Source organism: Branchiostoma belcheri, unplaced genomic scaffold (genome assembly GCF_001625305.1).
Source record: "Branchiostoma belcheri isolate BF01 breed outbred unplaced genomic scaffold, Haploidv18h27 scaffold8, whole genome shotgun sequence".
Lineage (NCBI taxonomy): Eukaryota > Metazoa > Chordata > Leptocardii > Amphioxiformes > Branchiostomatidae > Branchiostoma > Branchiostoma belcheri.
Genome location: NW_017804464.1, coordinates 1,411,914 through 1,431,985, shown reverse-complemented (window position 1 = coordinate 1,431,985; position 20,072 = coordinate 1,411,914). Strand labels below are relative to the sequence as shown.

At 37.3% G+C, this 20,072-nt stretch overlaps 1 protein-coding gene across 5 annotated transcripts in view; it reads right to left on the bottom strand.

The window, feature by feature from the left end:
- LOC109486261 overlaps nt 1-20,072 on the bottom strand; it is a 56,997-nt gene that overhangs the window by 14,708 nt on the left and 22,217 nt on the right. For all 5 annotated transcript variants that reach the window (XM_019790010.1, XM_019790013.1, XM_019790014.1 and 2 more), the window contains exons 3-9: nt 7,586-7,731; nt 6,294-6,392; nt 4,015-4,137; nt 2,842-3,015; nt 2,531-2,602; nt 1,982-2,128; nt 1,570-1,692 (exon numbers count right to left, since the gene is read on the bottom strand). In XM_019790010.1, coding sequence (XP_019645569.1) covers nt 1,570-1,692; nt 1,982-2,128; nt 2,531-2,602; nt 2,842-3,015; nt 4,015-4,137; nt 6,294-6,392; nt 7,586-7,731 — 884 coding nt within the window. The remainder of the gene's footprint in view (nt 1-1,569; nt 1,693-1,981; nt 2,129-2,530; nt 2,603-2,841; nt 3,016-4,014; nt 4,138-6,293; nt 6,393-7,585; nt 7,732-20,072) is intronic.

Sequence of the window (20,072 nt, the reverse complement as noted above, 5' to 3'; positions counted from 1 at the left end):
CAAAGCCTCTTAACGAAAGGAAAAAGGACCGCAATTGTATTTCCCTCCCACTTCTTCATGCATTATTCTTCGCATCTGCTTTGGTGTTGTCATTCAGAAAGCTCTGATCACAGGCATGTCAGAGGTTGCTTCCAAAAGATGGATAAGGGGTTTTCAAGGTTTCTTAGATTGGGGTCTGTGACCTCTAGTTCTATGACCTTCAATGTATCAAGCGTTATTTGGTCTTTATGTGTCAAAACTTTTATCAAAAGTTTTCTTGAAGAATTGTTTTCATTGATTTTCTGTCCACCGTTTGGAATATGATTTATGATGGAAGTGGTTTGATGAGTAATTAATACTTCAAGTTCAAGTTTGGTAATAACTGCATTTTGCTTGATTAGGAGAACGTTGAAGTTTTCTTGGACCTCTGCCATTTTAATCAGTTTGCCAGAATTACTACACGTACTGTATGATACAAGTTTTCAGGTCTTCATAATTATACTTAAACATAAGACAACGTATCTTTATTGGTGTACTTTGTAATTAATGTACAAACTGGTGTGTTGTGCTTTAAGGTGATAAGCTAAAGAGCAAGTTCTGAATTTTTACACCTAAAAAAATGTACTATCGACTGAAACTAACTTTATCCTGAAACTAAAAGCTGCTTACAGGCACAATACTGGACACAAGCCAAGCCAAGTCCAATAATTACACAGTCACCCTGACTGTCTAGTCAGGTATGCCTGAAGCTTTATGTTAGCCTCAGTGAACATTACAACACACAAACTTGAACAGAAAGTTTCTTCTTTGACCCTGACCTTCAAAGTTACCAAACACAATTATAAAATGCTTCTGAACTGTCTTAGCCAGATTAGCTCTTATCGAGTCTGCTAAAGCCACCAATTTAGGCCCTGAGTCGCCAATGTAACATAATGCCAATTTTACACTAAGTCTAGTATGATTTTGATCAATACTTGCGTGATTATACTGACAGTGTACAGTTTCTAAAATTGGTTTTGCATTATGTTAGTCTGATTGAACAGTGAGACAAAGAATAAGGTAGACCTTCTGGGGCCATTACACAGACAGAACATGTCAAATCCCTGCAGCTATGTTTTAGTATCAGACAGAAATCACACTACAGGAAGGACAAACTTTTAAACTACATCACATTTGCACCATTTTTAAGTTATGATGATGCTGTAGTACAATACACTATGTAACAGTAAAATTTTCAGCCAGCCAGAATAGAAAAAAAAACGGCTTCAAAGTGTTCCCAAAATTTGATCTGTACGTGCCACAAACGCACAACAGAATAAAATGTATTCATCATTTCTTGAGTTACAATGTTTAAAAATTTGAACAAAGGAATAAACTAAAACACATTCATATATATGGTGACAGAAGTCTAAATCCCTCCTACTATAAAATTGCAACATGATGTAACCCAACACTAGTTACCATGGTGACAGACTCCTGGTTCAGGTCATTGACCTTACTTGTTTGGAGAAGAAGAAGAGGTACAAGAAACATAGCAAAAACAATATGTTTTCCTTCTGCAAAGGTAAACATATTTACAACTGGGCTTACCTGTGCCACCTGTGCCTTCAGTGTCTCCATGGCCACAGTGATGTTCCTGATCTGTGCCATCAGGCTGTTGAAACTGTTGTCACCAAGACCTGAGGTGCTGTTTCCACCTCCAACACCCTTCAGCTATAGAATAAAGAAAAATGCCGATCTGAGTTCCATGGAGCGTCGGCAGCCTGGGTACCATCCTTCATAGTTACGGCCAGATCCCTATTGTTGCTGGTTACTATGGACTACGGAGGATGGCACCAGGCAAAAGCCTCGGAGGACGTCATCTTTTTTTGTTGTTGTTAAGAACAGGCCAAAATCAATATGTATGCGGATGTCATCCATGAAATTAAATCAGTGTGGCCTAATAAGCCCAAACCTCTTCAGCATTACAATACCCTGAATGTACCAAACTGCTGACCCTTACCAACTTGTCCATGTCAGCTCTCAACTGGAGCAGGTTCACAGGAGAACTGGTGATGTTCCCTGACGTTACACTGACTCCGCCCGCCTCCAGAACAGACACCCTATTGGTCAGCACACTCATGTTTGCCCTCAGTTCTGCCGTTACAACCTTGAGTGGAAGACAATGGACATAGGAAGTCAAGTAATGGTGATTTTATTCCAAATCTAAAGGTCCAGAATTACAAGACAAGGTACTGGAATTGTCTCGATTGTATTGAGTAGTGAGAAGAATAGTCAGTGCAAATATTCCTTGGACATCCCTATACATGTATGTCTTTGTACATGCATGTAAAATTTTGCATTCTGGTAAAATATTGTATAGAATCCAGTCCTTGATAAATTTACATAATAATTTCAATAGATTTAGAGTTGATTCTTTTGGTCTATCTATAGTGGCATGTAATACTATGTATGCTCAAAAAAATAAATTTTGTGCAAAAAAAATCTTCAAAATGCAACTTTCTATAAGGAGCATAGCTGAGGTAAAAAACAAAAGACAGCATTGACCTACCGAATATGTGTTGACACAGGCTTGTATGGTGTCATTCAGCTGGTGCACCATCGCTGTTAGACTGGCCACCTCCTGTAAAATGTTACAATAACAATTATTTGGTCTTGGTTGATTACCCAGACCAAAGGCTGGAGTCGTCCAGTTGGAAATCTAGGAAAAGCCAATTCTTCTGTGTTGGCAATTACATCTTAAACTTGCTTCATAATCACTTCTACTAGATACAGCTTTCAAGATAAGTTATTACACTCTTCCATTTACAAAAGGAAAACAGTGTGTTAAGCTTCAGGTCTATTGTTCCACAGATCTCCCACCTTCTCCACGTAACTGCTCAGCACACCGCTGTCTGTCTCCCCGAGCTCAGCGCGGGCCTTGGTGGCCGCAGCAGCAGCTGTCAGCTGTTGGACAGGTGACATGGTGGTCGGGGAGACGCCGGGTACAGGTGCTACAGCTGCAGCTGAAGGGACGTCTGTCACAGCTTCGTTTCTCTGCAGAAAAGACACACCATTTCATGAAGTATTTGAATGATTTCACACACACTGTTGTTTAAACATCAGTACTATGTTTGAAGAGAAGTTCATCTGTGACAATAATCACATACAAAAATAAAGGGCTGATCAGCTTGGTTTTGGGACCTCTAACCCTTCTCAAGTCAAAATGACGCAAACCCTAAGTCACATGGAAGTTTGATGTCAGCAATCAAAGGTGTCCAGCAATCAAGCTGAGAAAGGCCAGAGGACTGGCTGAAAGCCTGTTTGTTAGCACTTTGCATTTGAGCATTTTAAATCTTCACAATGCACCTTGTTGTCGTATGGACCCTGGGAGATAAGCCATGGAAAGGGGTTTAAGAGTACCTGGAAAACTCGAGCTGAAACACCTCAGTCCATTTGCAAATCACGCCAACTACTTCAATCTACTTTTGGTCTATGTCAGATCTCTTTTATTCCCTAAAGAGACTTAATTTCCGGAGTTTCGAACTCAAAAGATGGGAGAAATCTAATTTGTAAACTTGATTTTGCTCCTTGAATATGATCTAAACCTCTTGTGAAAAATTGGGTATGGCTTGGGTGCAATATAAAACCTCAAAGGCTTGACCTTATTTAGATTGCAGCTCTGAAGGCTGTAGTGAAATAGTAATTCTTTGATGTTCCAAGAGCCCTTATATACAAGCACCACCCTGCAAATCTATTGAAAGAAAAAAGGAATTCAAAAGCTTTTACAACTGCATCAGCACTGTATCTGTCCTTGGTGCTGAAAACTGTATTCTACTCACCTAACATCCTTTTAGGCACTAGGAACTTCCAAATTGAGTAATACAACAAAACTTTGTCTACACATATACAAAAGTTTGTGTGTGCGCAATGTCAGATTTTTTTTATAACTTCAAATAAGCTTTTGTAGATATTTCACCTGTAAAAATCTGCTATTGACAAATAATTTACTCTAGTTGGAACTTGGGGTAATTGCTGTAGAAAAAAAAATTATACCTTTATTTGTTCTAGTTCTGCCCTCATATTGTCCACCTGCTGTAGAAGTTGCCTCTGTGTACTTGTTGTTGTTGCCATTTCTTCTTTCATGGACTCAATCTCACTACCGATGGAAGCCATTTGCTGCAAGGGGAAGAAGTTTCCAGGAGAATTTGAAGAAGGAATTTTTGTTACACAAATAGCACTTTACCTCACAGTGGATGGTAATTAGCATTTACCTTACAACTCTACAAGAAAAACACATTTCTATTGCTCTACAATGTTACAGCATTCACAAGTTTCTTGAGAAATAGTTTGAGCAGACTTTAACATCAGAACGTTGTCACAACCATTCAATATGTGTAAATTACATGTAGTTTTAAAGCTAGAACTACTGCTGGCTCAGTTCCTTTCTATATAGATAAAATGTACAACAAGATCACTTTCCCAGAGGATAAAGTATTTTTCAACTTTTCCTGACCCTATCCCTAATAACTTTCTTTTCATTTCATTCAAATCTGGTTGCATATCATAGCCAGGAGGGGGCTAAGAAAACTAGATACATATGGCAAGCTGAGGTAGACCAATGGCTAGTTACAATTTGACCTCGCTTGCAGGACTGATGGATCTAATCAGGTAGAAATTAGGAGCCATTTGGCACCCCATTGTTGAGCTGAGTGGGCATTTATTCCGGGTAAAGATAATAGATCATGAAGTAATCTTTGTCTAATATTGACAAGAAATACATTCAACTCCATAAGAAATCAATAGCACAGGTCTGAGTCACCTTCTGATGTCTCTTCAAATGATATTCTTGCTGAATTCATAATTTTGGAGGGATGTGTTGTTTTTGTCAATAATGGTCAAGGAAGAAGTAATATACTATATAATTCAACATTGATTTTTCTCTCTCAGAAAAACAGGCCATTCTTTGGACCTTAAAGCCAGATTGATTATTCATATTTCAAACAAGAGTGACCGTATATAGGTTGGCTCCACGACAGGAGACAGGAGCTGTTTCCACAAAATAATTCATCATCAGATATAGCAGTGCTCTCATTCTGTCACTTCTGTTGTATAAGTCTCTATTTTTCATCTTTGTCCATCAGTTCGGCTCTTCTAGATCGAAGATTCCCTTTACAAAATGATGATAGGTCATTGGTTAATAATGCGTGGATCAATACAGACCTTTGACTTTAAATACAATCGTATACAAGCACGTCAGATCTCCCAACCTTTAGATCTTTTGAACTAGCGATGAAAGTTTTTTTGCTAACTACACTGAAGTGTCTATGGGGGATGCATATCAAGTCTTTCCCTCTCTTTGAGATGCAGTCTTGAAAGAGAATCGAAGGCTGTGTTGGAAAATGAGCTAAGAAAGATCTGATGATCCTGAGTCAATAATGACTTAAAGAATGAGGTAGTCAATGAAGTGTGGACAATTTACCTAATACTAATTCCACACTCAATTGGCAATAGCCAGGCCTTTGAATTATAAAGAAGGAAAAAGGCTTGATTTTGATGGACTGGAAGCTACTTTGCATAATCTGAAGCAATTGGAGAACACAAATTTTCCTGTGAAGACAGCAAAATTTCTTTGTGTCTTAGCTTTGACAGAAAAAACAACAGAAATCTGACAGACGGAAAATATCATTTCATCTTCAATATCTGGAAAAATGTGAAAAAAAAAGCCATCATGCATTCCTAATATTGTTTCAAATGCAGACACCACGAACCATATGCAATGGAATTTAGGTGCAACGAAATCAAATTAATTTGCAGTTATACATTGTACAACGGGAAAAAAAATGCTATAGGTACTAATTAAAACACTAAAATAAAATAATTTAGTTCATCAAGTAAAACTACACAAGTCCCAAGTGCAGGTTTAAGAATTCCAGCAGTAATCTTGAGGACAGAGGAATGACCTGACAACATTTCGGGTCATACAGTGCTAGTCACCTGTGCATCGATTTGTCTTCAGCGATCGCAATATAGACTATATAATGGAGTCATCCATTTTGGCTGCTTGCTTGAAAATAGGGTAATAGGTCTCCGGCAATAGCGGGTTGATCACTTTGGCTTAACAGTCATCAAAAGGAATTCAAAGGCTCAGCATGTTTTGGGGCTAATGTTAAAAAAAAACACCATCAATTGCGACTTAAGCGTGTCAGAAAGAAGTAACATTAATCTACTTCTAAAGCAAAAAATTACTATTGACCGTCTAAATTTCTATTGTTTGATGGTGTTTTTCAAGAAAATCATCATTTTGTTACATTATGGAGATTACATGACTGTACCTTTGACAGGTCTTCAACTGTTGTTGGTAAAGCCACCAGCTTCTGTGAGGAGGACACACTTGCACTTATGCTGAGAGTGGTCTTGTTCAGCTTTGCAATCTGCAATCAATACTGTGGATTAGACCAGTCTCTAATACAAATTTTACAACATCTACTTTCTTCATATCCAGTCAAACTACTGGTTGCTTCTGTGAGATATTAAAAAAAAAGTTGGGCAACAATTTGTTGGGAAGCTGGTTTCATATGGGCAGGTTAGGTGCAGGTAGACATAAAAAATACCTGCAGGTGGTATTTCTGCAAGTATACTGCAGTGTAATGATCTAATCATCGTCATATAGATGGGAGGTTAAGATTGATTACAATTTCATGGTTTGAGGTAATATTCTTTTCCCATCACTCTTGTCAATAAGAGAAGAAATTTGGGGACATAACAGACTGATATGTCTTCTTTCTCATTACTCAGTGTTAGTAACAGTATAACTACTGACAGTGTTAGTAACAGTGTTACTAACAGTATTATAACAGTAACACCATTGTTTTAATCACGTAAAAACAAATGATTAAGTCATGCTAACTAGTGCATGTAGGTAACATGTGGGTCAGACTAATTTCTATAATTACTACACACCTGGGACATCTAAAATATTGCTATCTCAATCTATAAAATAGCTCATTAGCAACAGAACAGCAATATCTTATATCAGCTTTGTATTTCCTGAAATTTCGTGGGCGTAGAAACATAAGATCATTTTCTGTCTAGAGGTCAGCAAAAGTTGTCTTAAATTTCCATGCCCACGTAGTTTCAGGAAATACAAAGCTGATACAATTCATAAAATATTGCTCACTGTCCTTGCCTTGTCACATTCAATGATCTTTAAAATTTCCTTGAGAAATTCAAGACAGGGCAGGCAGGAAACATTTTTCCTTTTCAAGCAATTCCTATTTTTTTCAAATTGAATGATTATACTAATGATAATATAGGGCCACACCAAGTAATTTTTATGGATGACATCCATGCGTGGATTGATTTTGGCCTGTTCCCAGAAAAGAAAAAACGCTTCCTGTAACTATGATCGAAAAGTCATGACAGTGCTGCAAATCGCAAGATGGGAAGATGTGATTCGCAGTTCAGCCTCTTATATTAGCAAATGAAGCTGCCATGTGTTAGAAATACCCACCTGCAGTCTGCAAAATTGCAGGTTGCTTAATTTTTTTCTTCTGAAAATGTCTGCAAAATGCAGACTACAGGTGGGTATTTCTAACACTGACAGGTGACCAGGTGCAGAGCTCACCTGTTTATCCAGCTGTGCCAGGTGTTTGTTGGCGACGCTCAGCCCGGTATCACCTGTACTGAGTAGCTCCACTCGGTCGTCCTGATGTTTCTGTTTCTGTTTCAGTTCCTCCAACTGGCCTGGCATCGCCATTTCACTTTGCTCCACTATGACAGGGGAAATATAGCAACACGGTCAGCATTTTTTATTACGTACTGATCTATATACTCATCATCATCATCATCATCATCGGTTGGCTGCAATGCAGCAAACTTCAAGTATATCAGTGCAAGTGCAACTCAAAAGAATTATCAATGAATAAAGACATGCAAACATAAGTGTATCTGTTTACTTTTGACTTTAAAATGATCTGAATAGATGACGGCATTTAAACCTCTGCCATGCTCTCTTAAAAGCAACATCTCTTTACAATCAGCAAAGCCTTTCCATGCATAAACTTTGACATACTCAAGTTTATACATTCTTCAGCAAATCAGCATCATCTCCACATTCATACAAGTTCCATACTTAATTCCACCATATCACAACCATTCAACTTTTCAAAAGTATTAAGTTTTAAGTTAAACAAAGTTTCTTGTATGAACAGCTCAAATGAAAACAATACATGTATTTCAAAAGTCACTGATGTCTTTGTATTGTTAATGATTATCAAATTCTTCCAAATTGTTCAAATACTCTGATAACTTCTACTAAACAACTTTTGATCCATTACTCAAACCCAGATAAACTGATAACATCAAACTCAATAATCACTCCTACTTGCATCTCCAGGTCAAGCAAATAAATCAATGTTTTACCACTTTCAAATAAGAACACGTCTTAATTGCTTTCTTTGAGAATTTGAATATGCAGCAACCTGATCTATCTGTACCTTCCTCTTTCACTTCTATATATGGAAATCCTACAAAGACAGGAAGCTTTAAGCACATCATTCAATATCCTTCAAAGTTAAATTTGATTCATATCACCCACATGCCAAGCCTCCTACACAGGAAACATAGATCACACCAGACTTCCAGTATTAGGATCAGTTACCGTTTCTGGGACAAGGCTAAATACTCTGAAAAAAAGTGAGGTCAATGACCGTACCAGAGTCTCCGATTCTGACACCACTTTTTTTTATTTGAAACTGAATCCAGACAAGTAAACGCTTTTTCCTACTTATGATGAATACAATTTGCTATGAATACATTTTGCATAGACTGTGAAGGATGGTTTTATTTTTTCCCCCCCAGGACAACCTATCGTTTGCAAGCGTCAGGGTGGCGACAATGATGATGATAGGTAAAAGGACAAAATGTATAGACTTAAATCACAAGTTAGGACTTTTAAACACTCTCTGTCTGGTGCCTTTCTTACCTATTTTGGAGATTTAACAGAAACGTAGCAACAAAAAGTGCTGACACTGTGGTAGTAAAAAGCCTGCGATAAAACTCTATCGGATTTCACTTACCAGCTCATTATGATTGATGCAGAAAATTAAATGTTTATATCCTGTGGTAGCAACTGTCCTACCATCAAGGCCTCCACACTCCATCAGAAGGACCTTGTATTGATCCCTACATAATCAGTGTTCTCGAAAACGTCAATTCCAGCTTCATCCCTACCCACAGGCATGCCATTTGGGATTAGATTTTATGACAATACACCAGCAGGGATTATCTAAAGCAGGTAAACAGCATTTGTTTTACAGACGTTATGTATTTTCCTTGTCTAGTGTGATCAATTACTCACTCCACTAAATTCAAACCAGCAGTTATGTTGCAATCACTTTTTAGAAGCTAGTAAAATAAGAATAGAACTTCAAGTTCTAAAAATATATTTTATCATCTTCTTCTTCTTCTTCTTCTGACAGCTGCTAGTAGTAGTTTCATCTTTTGTCACTTTTATGAATATTTTGTGCATTTACAGGGCTCGTGAGTGCCACTGATTTGGTTGCACATGCGCCCAGAATTTTGACAGTGCGACTACATTTTAAATCACGGACGCACGGTGCACCAATAAAATTTTTTAGCCTAGATAATGGCTGCAGAACTAAGGTGTAAGCTGAAAAACGAGCTCCAGGCCCCATTCGCTGACTTTGTAATATAATGAAATCATGTTAGAAATTGGTAAACATCATTGATTGATTCATAGTTCAATGAACTTTGTAGGGTCAGGTCAATCAAATCATGATCAATTCTTTGGATGTAATTGCCCACGTTGACATGTTGATCTTCTAAAGCCGATGACAAAGCAGGAAAACAGCATGGCCAACAGGTCTGCGAGCTGACAGTTTCGGCATCAATATTGCCGGTGTCCTCTTCATCACTAAGTTTTCTAGGGATCAGCCAGTGTTTGCAGTTTTTGGGGCAAAAATATACTTGACTCTCTGACAATTTTGAAATTCAGTGACCTTCTGGTAATCAAGAAATTTGGCCCTAGGTCGTAGACAGTGTAATGCTGGTTCAAGTAGTTTTATTGCCAGTGTAAAAGAGTTAAACAATCATTCACACTTTAATCTAGGGGCGGTCTGACCCCATAAGTTGACATCTCTTCTTAATATACATAATGTACAATAATTTATCACTGGTTGTTGACCTCTTTCTTTCGTTCTTTGCACAGGACTATCATAAATCATTACTTTGCAAACCAGGACACAATAATACCGTAATACATGTCATGAACACATGTTCTGTCAAGGATGTTGTGTTGTCAACAGCAACAGGTTTGGTGCTGCGTTGGTGAATAAAGGTGTTCTCACACTATCAAGGACCTTTGGCCAAAATTGCATGATCACCAAAAGGTTGCCAAATGTCAAAATGAGAGAACCAAGCAATTTTTTACCTTGAACAACTCTTAGTGATCTGCAAACAGTGGCTGATCTTCACTTGTAACCATGCAGTGTGGATTAATCGCTACGTAAGTGTTGCGAGGAACAAGATTAATTCCTAAGGCGACAAAACAAGCCAAAATCGATGCACAAACAGATGCCCCTCGTAAAAAAAATCAAGGTTGTTCCTGGCAGCCAACATTAAGCATCGGGAAAGCCATCAGAACTGTAAAATGCTTTCAAGTACAATACGCAAAGTGGGACTCTAGGCTTCGTGGGCACGTAATCGCAGCAGAGGCCACCATTTTAAAACCCTATTTGTGTAATAGTCCAAGTAAAAGTAGGGTAATCTTAGCCTGGGGATCTATTACTGGAAATGGACGTGGCTGAACACCAATGATATTCATTAACGGACCCTCATCAAAGTTGACTGGCAACATATGGGAGGTCAGGGAATGTCAGTTACATTGTATAAAGTTGTATTGGACTGTAAAAAGTTTAAATTGACTACCACTAGTACCAGTACTTTAACTCGTTACTAAGCTTCTATTTCCAAGAAACTCTGCCAATAGTCTAATTAACCTTGAAAAAGTCTTAAGAGATAACAATTTACTGAGTCAAAAAGTAAAGCCTCATGATAAGGCTATAGACCTAATTACATGCCTCAGGCTGTATCTGCCACAAAATTGTACGGTATAACATATAAGTTATAAAGTAGAGTAGGGTAGAGTTAAGTAGAGTTGTTTGGTCAGGTTGGAATCTGTCCAGTTTGACTGCTCCTTATTACCTCCATGAAAAATGAAGGTATTGTTTTTAGTTTGTCTGTCTGTGTGTCTGTCTGCGTCTGTGTGTGTTTCAACACATTTGTAGTCAGCGTAACTTCAGAACGCCTTTATGGATTGTGATGATATTTGGCATGTTGGTCCAAAATGTACATGTAGGTTGTAGGAAGACAAAGTTCAAGGTCTGAGGTGTTACACTGGACAGGTGTAATATAGTAACCAACCCTCATCTTGTTCAAACACTTCTATGTAATATTGCAGTCTCTACTCCTATCACTGATGACCGACAGTAACCCCTTATAAAGAAGTAGGGCAAGAAAAGCCCAGGGATATCATAAACCTTGTGACACAGCACAGCAAAGTTCCCACTGTTTCTGTAGAAAGACTTTGTATGCATACTGCAGGGAGGGGTTGACAGCCCTTTGCCTTACCGTATCATAAAGTCTGTGTGTGTTATTGTGTTCAAATCCATACAAAACATTGTTTGTACAACAATAAATCCATCCATCCATCCAAACTGTACAAAATGTGACATGAAATAGACGTTACAAATGTTACAAAAAAAATCAGTTTACAAATCAAAATTCAAACGACCACATTGAAATGCATGGCAGCTCTTGTCTTATCAAAATCAGGTCTTACAGTACACCTCAAAAGCTTGACTTGAGGTATGAAAGATGCTATCAAGAACTTAGGTGGGACATGAAAGTTGGATGTAATAGCTGACGCCATCTGCCTGCAAGACTAGTGATATTGACAGACTGTGTTCCAGAAAAGTCCCAAAACTTTTGCAAGAAACAGTTCCTGTGATGTGACACTGACAGATTGTCGAGGGGATTCGAGGACACACATATGCAAGGATGAACAATGATTTTGTGAAGTTTAAGGTGCTAACCCCCTGCCACTTGGTAATGAAGGATTTGAAATTTAAAAGGTTTTCCAGGTAACAGAACTGCTGAGTATGACGTCAATCAGATGGGGGACTGATACAGTTTTGTAATTGACAGATTTTCAAATGTGAACATAAGCCATGACACCATCTGTGAAGTGACTGTCAAAAGCATTCAAGGACAAACATGGGATGAGGGCAAACAACTTTTTGAAGGGTGCTAAATACCCCGGTACCTCAACATACTGTCACTCAAACTTGGCAATGAAGGATTAGAAATGCATCAATTTTAAAGCATTGTTGAGTATGACTTAATGGCAGTGGGTGTGGGACTGATCATAGACAGATTACAAACATGAACATATATATTAACTAGAGAAGTAACATTTGCAAAGCAAATACATAATGTTTACATGTACCTTTGGACATGGCATGGTCTGCCCTGTTAATTTTTACTCAAACACATTCACATGTACTAGGAGTATATGGTGACAGGAGTAGAGCAGACCATGAAATTGCCACATTACATAACGCAACACCAGTTACCATGGTGACAGATGTCAACAAATCATGTCATTGGCCAGGTCAGAGGTTAGTGTTTGGAACAAAAGAGGAGGAGGAAGAAACTGAGTAAAAACAATATGTTTTCCTTCGGTAAACATAAATACATGTATTATGACATGATACTATGTGATTAGATCATAGAGATTCTGAATATTTTACACAGAACAAGCATTCTTAACTAGTTACAAAGTAGACCGCACTCGAAGAATTTGAACAAAAAGTTAGAATGGAAAAAACTGCAACTGCTGGTAGAGAAGAAAATAGTTAGGAAATTGAAAGGCAAAATATTTTTTTCAAAGAAAAAATTGCTGCAACTTATGACACATGCAAAGCAAATGCATAATGTTTACCTAATTGCATAATATATGTATGGTCTGCTCTGTTAATTGTTACTCAAACACATTTATATACATGGTCAGACAGGAGTCTAAATCCCTTCTGCTATAAAATTGCAACCTGATGTAACCCAACACTAGTTACCATGGTAATAGACATCTAGTTCAGGTCATTGACCTTTTTGGTTTGGAGAAGAAGAAGAAAATGAGACAAAGCAAAAACAATATATTTTCTTTAGGTAAACATAATAACCTTCAATCAACTCAGTCAATGTACCTCCTAGACTGACAGCCCACTGGAGAGTGTGTGGCATTTCGATATTTCACGTGACCATGGCCATTTTTCACTGGCATTTCCTCTACAGCATTCAGTCCTTCAGTATAAGGTCGCTTTTGGGATTACTAGCACATCTGTGGACACATCCTGGAGCATTTCTTGGAAATCCCCTATCTCTGACGTAGGATCTTGCCCCAGAGACTGGAATAAATGCTTTTATGGACCTTGGGGTGAAAACCTCACTACTTGCAGATTACCAACTGTATTTGTAACCCTTACACGAGGTATGGAAAAATAAAAGTCACCAATACATCACTAGTGAAAAGGGAGAGCAAGTTGTATGATTACGAAGAATAGTACCTAGGCTAGAATGTCACCATCAAACCACTACAAATTTAATTCAGAATTCTTTTTGATTCTCAGAGATTTTTGAGTAAAATTACACTAAGAATTCAAGATGAAAACAGACAGTGTAAAGGAAAACTTCCATCTAATCCTCTTCACTCAATGAAACTGGATGTTCCAAACTTTGAAAGTATGCACTTCCCCTCAGTTTCCTATTGTCATGTTAAAATCTTAGGTCAGCATTATTCCTCTAAATCATTATCACAATATCAGTGATTCATTGATCACAGGATGGAGCTGCGTCCTTTGGCCTACTTACATCACGGAGACTGTAGATAAATAATTGGTCCTTGAGGAGCCCATCAAATCCCTTAACAACCCTTATCTTGTCCACGCACCTGCCCACCCGAAACTGTCTGGAGCAGGTTTGATCAAATTGACAGGTGGTGCAGCTGTTGATTGACAGGTGGTCAACTGGATTCTGCAACTCATAATTCAGCACCATGAAAAGGCACAACTTTTCATACCATCATCATATTTCACAGATCAGTAGTTCAAGGAAAAAACTTTCTTCAAATTTACCATGAAATTCAATAGCAACTATATTAATACTGACATGAAACCCAGATATCTTTAGGTTACTTGATATGAAATCAGATCTGTAAAGAAGGGATTGCTCTGGTATAGGCATGAATGAAAATATAATACCAGGAGTCTGAACTACTGTTCAGTGATACTGATTTAAGGGAGTTAATCTTTGCCAAATAGACGAGATAAATTTGCACTACCAGTAATAATACAGATTTACAAAATGCCTTGAGTTGAATATTGTAAAGTTGTAAACTGAGCTTTTGCCACGTGCCATCCAAACTGGCATTTTACACCACGGGGACAGCTTACACAAATCATTTCTGCTCAAACAAGTCAATGACAACATAATCTCTTTATGTCAGTGTCAATTTATAAGTGGTACAAAACTACTTCAGGCTACTACAAGTGACATCTTATCTCTCAAGGCACTCTATTACTTTCATCACTAGTCCATTTGTCACAGTCCACAACTAGGGTAACTGTTAATCAATACAGACGCTTACATGTATATTGTTGGTGATTTATTTTTCCGAGGCAGGGTTTGAAATACTGGGTGCATGTGCACCTTAGTGCGCCCAAAATTGGAGCTGTGCACCTAATTTTTTTATGTGGGTGCACTGGTGCACCCAAATATTTTTGTATGAATTTTTTACGTTAGAAATGTATAATAGTATACCAGATATTCTTGGTCTCTAAGTATTAGAAAAATAACAAAATCTTTGTTGTAGTACTTTTTAAAGATTTTGAAGTTAGCTCTCATTTTAGTTTCTCAGAAGAGGAGCAGTAAGAACTGCAATTAGGTTTTGTTTCATATGGTGCACCCAAAGCATTTTTGTGCACCTGTTTTTTTTAGGTTGGGTGCACCAGTGCACCTATTCCCAAAAATGAATTTTGAGCCCTGCGAGGTAAACTCCCTTGGGGAATGGAAGGAAGGATTGGGTACTAGCATCACCAGCTGTCTTCACTATAACCAGAAAATTGGAGTTAAAAAATCAATGGACTTGGCTGATTAAACACTTCATTGAATAGCTCTGTAACTTGATATTTACAGGAACAGAAATTATAGCTATTATAGCTTTTTCTGCAGCTGATATTGTGATTTTATCAATAGTGATGAATATATTTATTTACAGATTTTGTTTTATATATATATATAAACTTCCATAATTGTACGTTCATTTCAGTAGTTTTATGTCGGTAAACAAAACCACTGTCAACATGTAACCATGTAACAATGTGTGTGTGTGAAATTTAAAAAGTGTAATAACAGTTACATCTTAAATGCCATCTAGATTAAGAAGGAAGTAAAAAAGAGCTAACTTCAGCAAACCACAATATTAATTTAAAGTTTATGTTACCTCTTAAGGGGCAGTATAACCCCATCCAATACGGTCAACCAAAGTATATATATATACAGTTGATGATGATGAAACCACACTCACATCCAACATGAGGTACAGGCCTCTTTATTATATATTGCTTTGTCCACATCACACACAGTCACACAATCCAATGTTATACGGTAAGTATTGTACTTTCTGCAATCTGATATTCAGGAAAGGTGTACGTGTAACAGCCAAAATGCTCTTAACCCAGAACAATATCTAACTCACATTGAGTCACAATATAGAGTACAGTTTTTCCATGCAAAGAATTAGATATCATCCCATTTCCTATGATAACACCAACTTCAGCAGCATAGAGTAGTGCCTCTCTCATTCATAATGTACATGTTGTACATGTATCTTGTATTTGTATCTTGTATGATGATTAGCTATTGATATGCCTCAAAATGATGTACAACATATTACTTTGTCATACATTCAAATTTGAGTTTGGTATATATACATCTACAACAGTACTATTACCTTGAATCATGACAAGTTTTGAATGTAATATCAAAATATACATGTTGCTTATGCATCAACACAATGTACCATTGTCAACAATCTGTCCAAAATACAACAATATACTGTATACACATCAGATTAAATACTTGATAAAATGAAACTGTGCATACTATCCATGCAGCAAGGTTGGTGTCAGTTAAAAGTTCCTAGCATCTTTAGCACATTGTATTGTAAATCAAGTCATGCCTTAAAATCTGTTCCTACTTACTATCTTCAGCAAGTCTTAGAAATCATAATGACTCAAAATCCCTGTGTCCATAAATTGCAAAAGAAATCAAGATTATATCAAATTTAATGTATGTTTTTCTCTTTATTTCTCTACTCTGTAAGCATGTTGGTAAATATTATATGTACACTATTGCCTAAAACTTTATCTTAAAATGTGACTTAGCTTCTCCCTCAGTATTTTAAAACTTCATACAGATTCCAAAAGAATTCAATCACTAGTTTCCTTAGGCCAAAGCCTAATTATCATCAGCAGGTATTTTTAAAATAGGGGAAAAGTGATATAATTACTAAGAACAAGTTTTCATAACTTAACAAGATTAATCATGATAGTGCAGTCACTACCATTTAAGTGTCATTCATTCTTAACTCCATACCTCATTTTCTCACTTTTTTCCAGGGCTTAAGATTAATATATCATTCACTTCTTGCTAAGAAACTTATTATATATAATAATAAAACCCGTTTTACATTCTTTCAGAATAGAATATTTCTATTTGCTTGCTGGTGGTTTGCCCTGTTTATTGCATGCTAATATTCATAATTCATCTCTTTGTGCGCAAGTGTTTCAAGTCTAACAAATTTCCTTGTTCCTACTTATGTAGTCATATTGCACTGTTCAGTACAACAACACTATGTCATCAATCAAGTACACTTTTGTCCAATGAGATTTCCAACAAACTTATGTTTACTCTCCAAAGCTTTGGCACAGTCTCATAATTTCTCTTGTCATTCACCACTAACCACTTGCACATTGAGGCACAACTTTGAGTTGATTCTCGTAACAAATCTTGGCACATTTTCTAAAATCATTTTAAACCTCCAATCACAAAAGAGCCTGCCCTTAATTTATGTATATACTAGTGTTATCATATAGAATATTGACTATTTTACATTTGAATATTTACAGATATGCTACGTTGTGCAATCTTCTGAACTGATGAAATATCTAGAGAAAATAACTTCTGTTAAAAATAATATCTCTGAAAAGGATCCAGTCCTTTCAAACTACATCTTTTCTTCCACTCATCTTGACAGATTTGAAAATATCCTGACATGATACCTTTTGTCCAAGATGTTCTGATAAATCGAGGGAAAATATGCCATAATGGCTTTAGAAATAAATCAATGATTCAGGTCAAAATGTTCTCATAAATTGAGCAAAATTTGCCATTACGGTATCTTTAGAAATAAATCATTGATTTAGGTCAACACGTTCTCATAAATTGATAAAATAATATGCCATATTGGCTATAGAAATAAATCAATGATTTAGGTTAAAATACTTAAGTGGAATCATTGCTAAATCTCTGCTTAGAAAGACATTAGCTAAGCCGTTCACATTCTTTGTGCATACATTTCAAATACCTTACATTTCTCTACATCTGCACACATTGTTCAGACAGCAGTGTTCAAATTCACTACAATAAATGCCTAGCTATACTGTCATGTCCGATATATTATAAAAGATTTATATCTAGCTCTAGCCAGCCTCCGTTTTTCCGTCAATTGCAGGACCTTTGTGGTGTGTGATGTGTTTTAAAACCAATTCGTCAACATTGATGGACAAAAATCTTGGGTAGTATTAAATATTAAAAAAAACATCCAAAGGACAACCACAAATCACTCTCAACCCCATGATTTGCCTCTCAAAATGTAGGAAATTGCATTTAATAAAAATTGTCCCCGGAACCCCCTATAGCTAGATTGTGAGCATTCTTCCCTTAGGTCTGAGCATGAACCTGGCCGCTGATGGAAAAAAATTCGAGCCGGCTAGAGCCCTGCTGTGCATGCCTTTTCTTTCTCCTAGCACTCTCCTGCCGAGTCCTGGTGTGTCAAAGTTCTGGTTAGGGATAAGTAAGGGTCTGCTAGCCTTTTATCACAATCCTGCAGCAATCTTAATGCAGTTTGTGGGGAAGCGTAATCATCTGTGACCTCTGTCACAGCTGAGCTGCCCTTTCCCAGTCAGTTATCATGCCTGCTGATTAGTAGTGGTGAAAGGTGAGAAAGTTGGTCTGACTCCAGGACAGGCTAAAATTCCAAGTGTCTGTCAGGAATTGTGTATTCAGATCAAATTTCAAGGCTTGAAGTTCAAGGTGAAATCTACAAAACAAAGTGTTCTCTGCTGCTGCGTAGTTCAAAACAGCATTTAATTTCTTTTTTACGACATTCTTTTCTTTCATTTTGAGGCAGACGCCATCAACTAGCTGAAGATTCTGCTGCCTTTTTTGTGGCTAATACGAGATGGGGTTTGCCAGGCCTCCATCCAGTTGTGTAAAGTACTAGTGCCTATCCCAAGGGCACAAGATTGGTGACACGGCAGGGTTCGAACCCGGGAACTCTTGGTTCCGAGCCAAACACTCTCATGCCACACGACCCCACAACATTGAGATCTTATCAACAAAATGTGTTTGCCCCGTACATACAGAAGAGGTCATGACAAAGCCATTTTCCCACACCAACTGATGGCACTGGGCATCAGATTGTGCAAATTGCTCATCAAAAAGTAGTTTGCCCAAATGTCCCTAACAGTTAAAGCACCATCATTGATGCATCTAATAGCTCTATGTTGTCAGCAAAGCTGCTGGCGATACAACTAAAACGCTTCTGCTTTCATCAGTTTTTTTTTCTCTTCCTTTACTTGAAAAGTGAAGCTGCGTTTTTGGAAACTTTATTTTATGACGTTTATGACGTTTTGCTATAGCTAAATATGTACATATGTCCGAAACACATATATCAAACACTGATTTTTATGAGCACTTAGCTGGTGATACGATTGATAAATCTTATTTGATATATCGGCAAACAGATTGCGGAAAAGTGGTACGTAGCTGATTTGGCGTTCCTTACTAATGGAAGCATGCTTTTCTTTGAACATTTTAGCTAATGCTTTGAGAATCCTACTGTCTTCGTGACATGATTTTCTAGTTACTAGTGACACTCCTATATATGTATAGACAGACTGTGTTTCTTTCCAACATGGCAATGTCTTATACCATAAACCACAAGGGATCAGTGCTAGTTGTGCATACGAAAAAGAGTGGAAACTTAAAGCACGTTTGTCTGGATGGCCCACATTAGTGGTCCTCCTAATATCTTGTCCTACACAACTTGTCATTTTCTAATAGAGGTGTCAAAGCGATATGATTTATCATTGTACAGGGGGATTAAAATTAATCTCTTTACATAATTACTGGGGACCTGGGTCACTATAGATTGCATGTCAATGGCTATGACAGCTACCAAGTAGATTTGCTGGGTTTGTCAAAGATTCATCGGTATATGGAAAATTTCTTCCAAAATGTAGACAAGTACGTCATCTTTTTACCATTCATATTGTTAGCAAGGAGAATCCACATTTTTCTTTTAATGATGCCAAAAGACATCGAATCCGGAAAAACTGTCAAATTGAACGGTACATTTAAGATATTGATGCTGTGTATGAAATTTATGAATTCCATACGGAGTTGGAAGTCGATAAGTACATACTAGTTAATTATGCCAGCTTGCAAAATTACACCAAGAAATTGATCATATTTCTGATTCAATTCTGTCAGAACTGATTAGTATCCTCTTGCAATGATGAATTTTAATTTGTAGGTTTCTACTAATCAATGAACTGACACTACATGTAGCACTGTGAATCATGATTGATAATATACATTTGTACTGCCAGAATACTGCAGTGTAAAATATGGAAATTTTGAGTTACTACCTATGATGACCCCAGCAATGCACAGTGACTTTTATCTTTCCG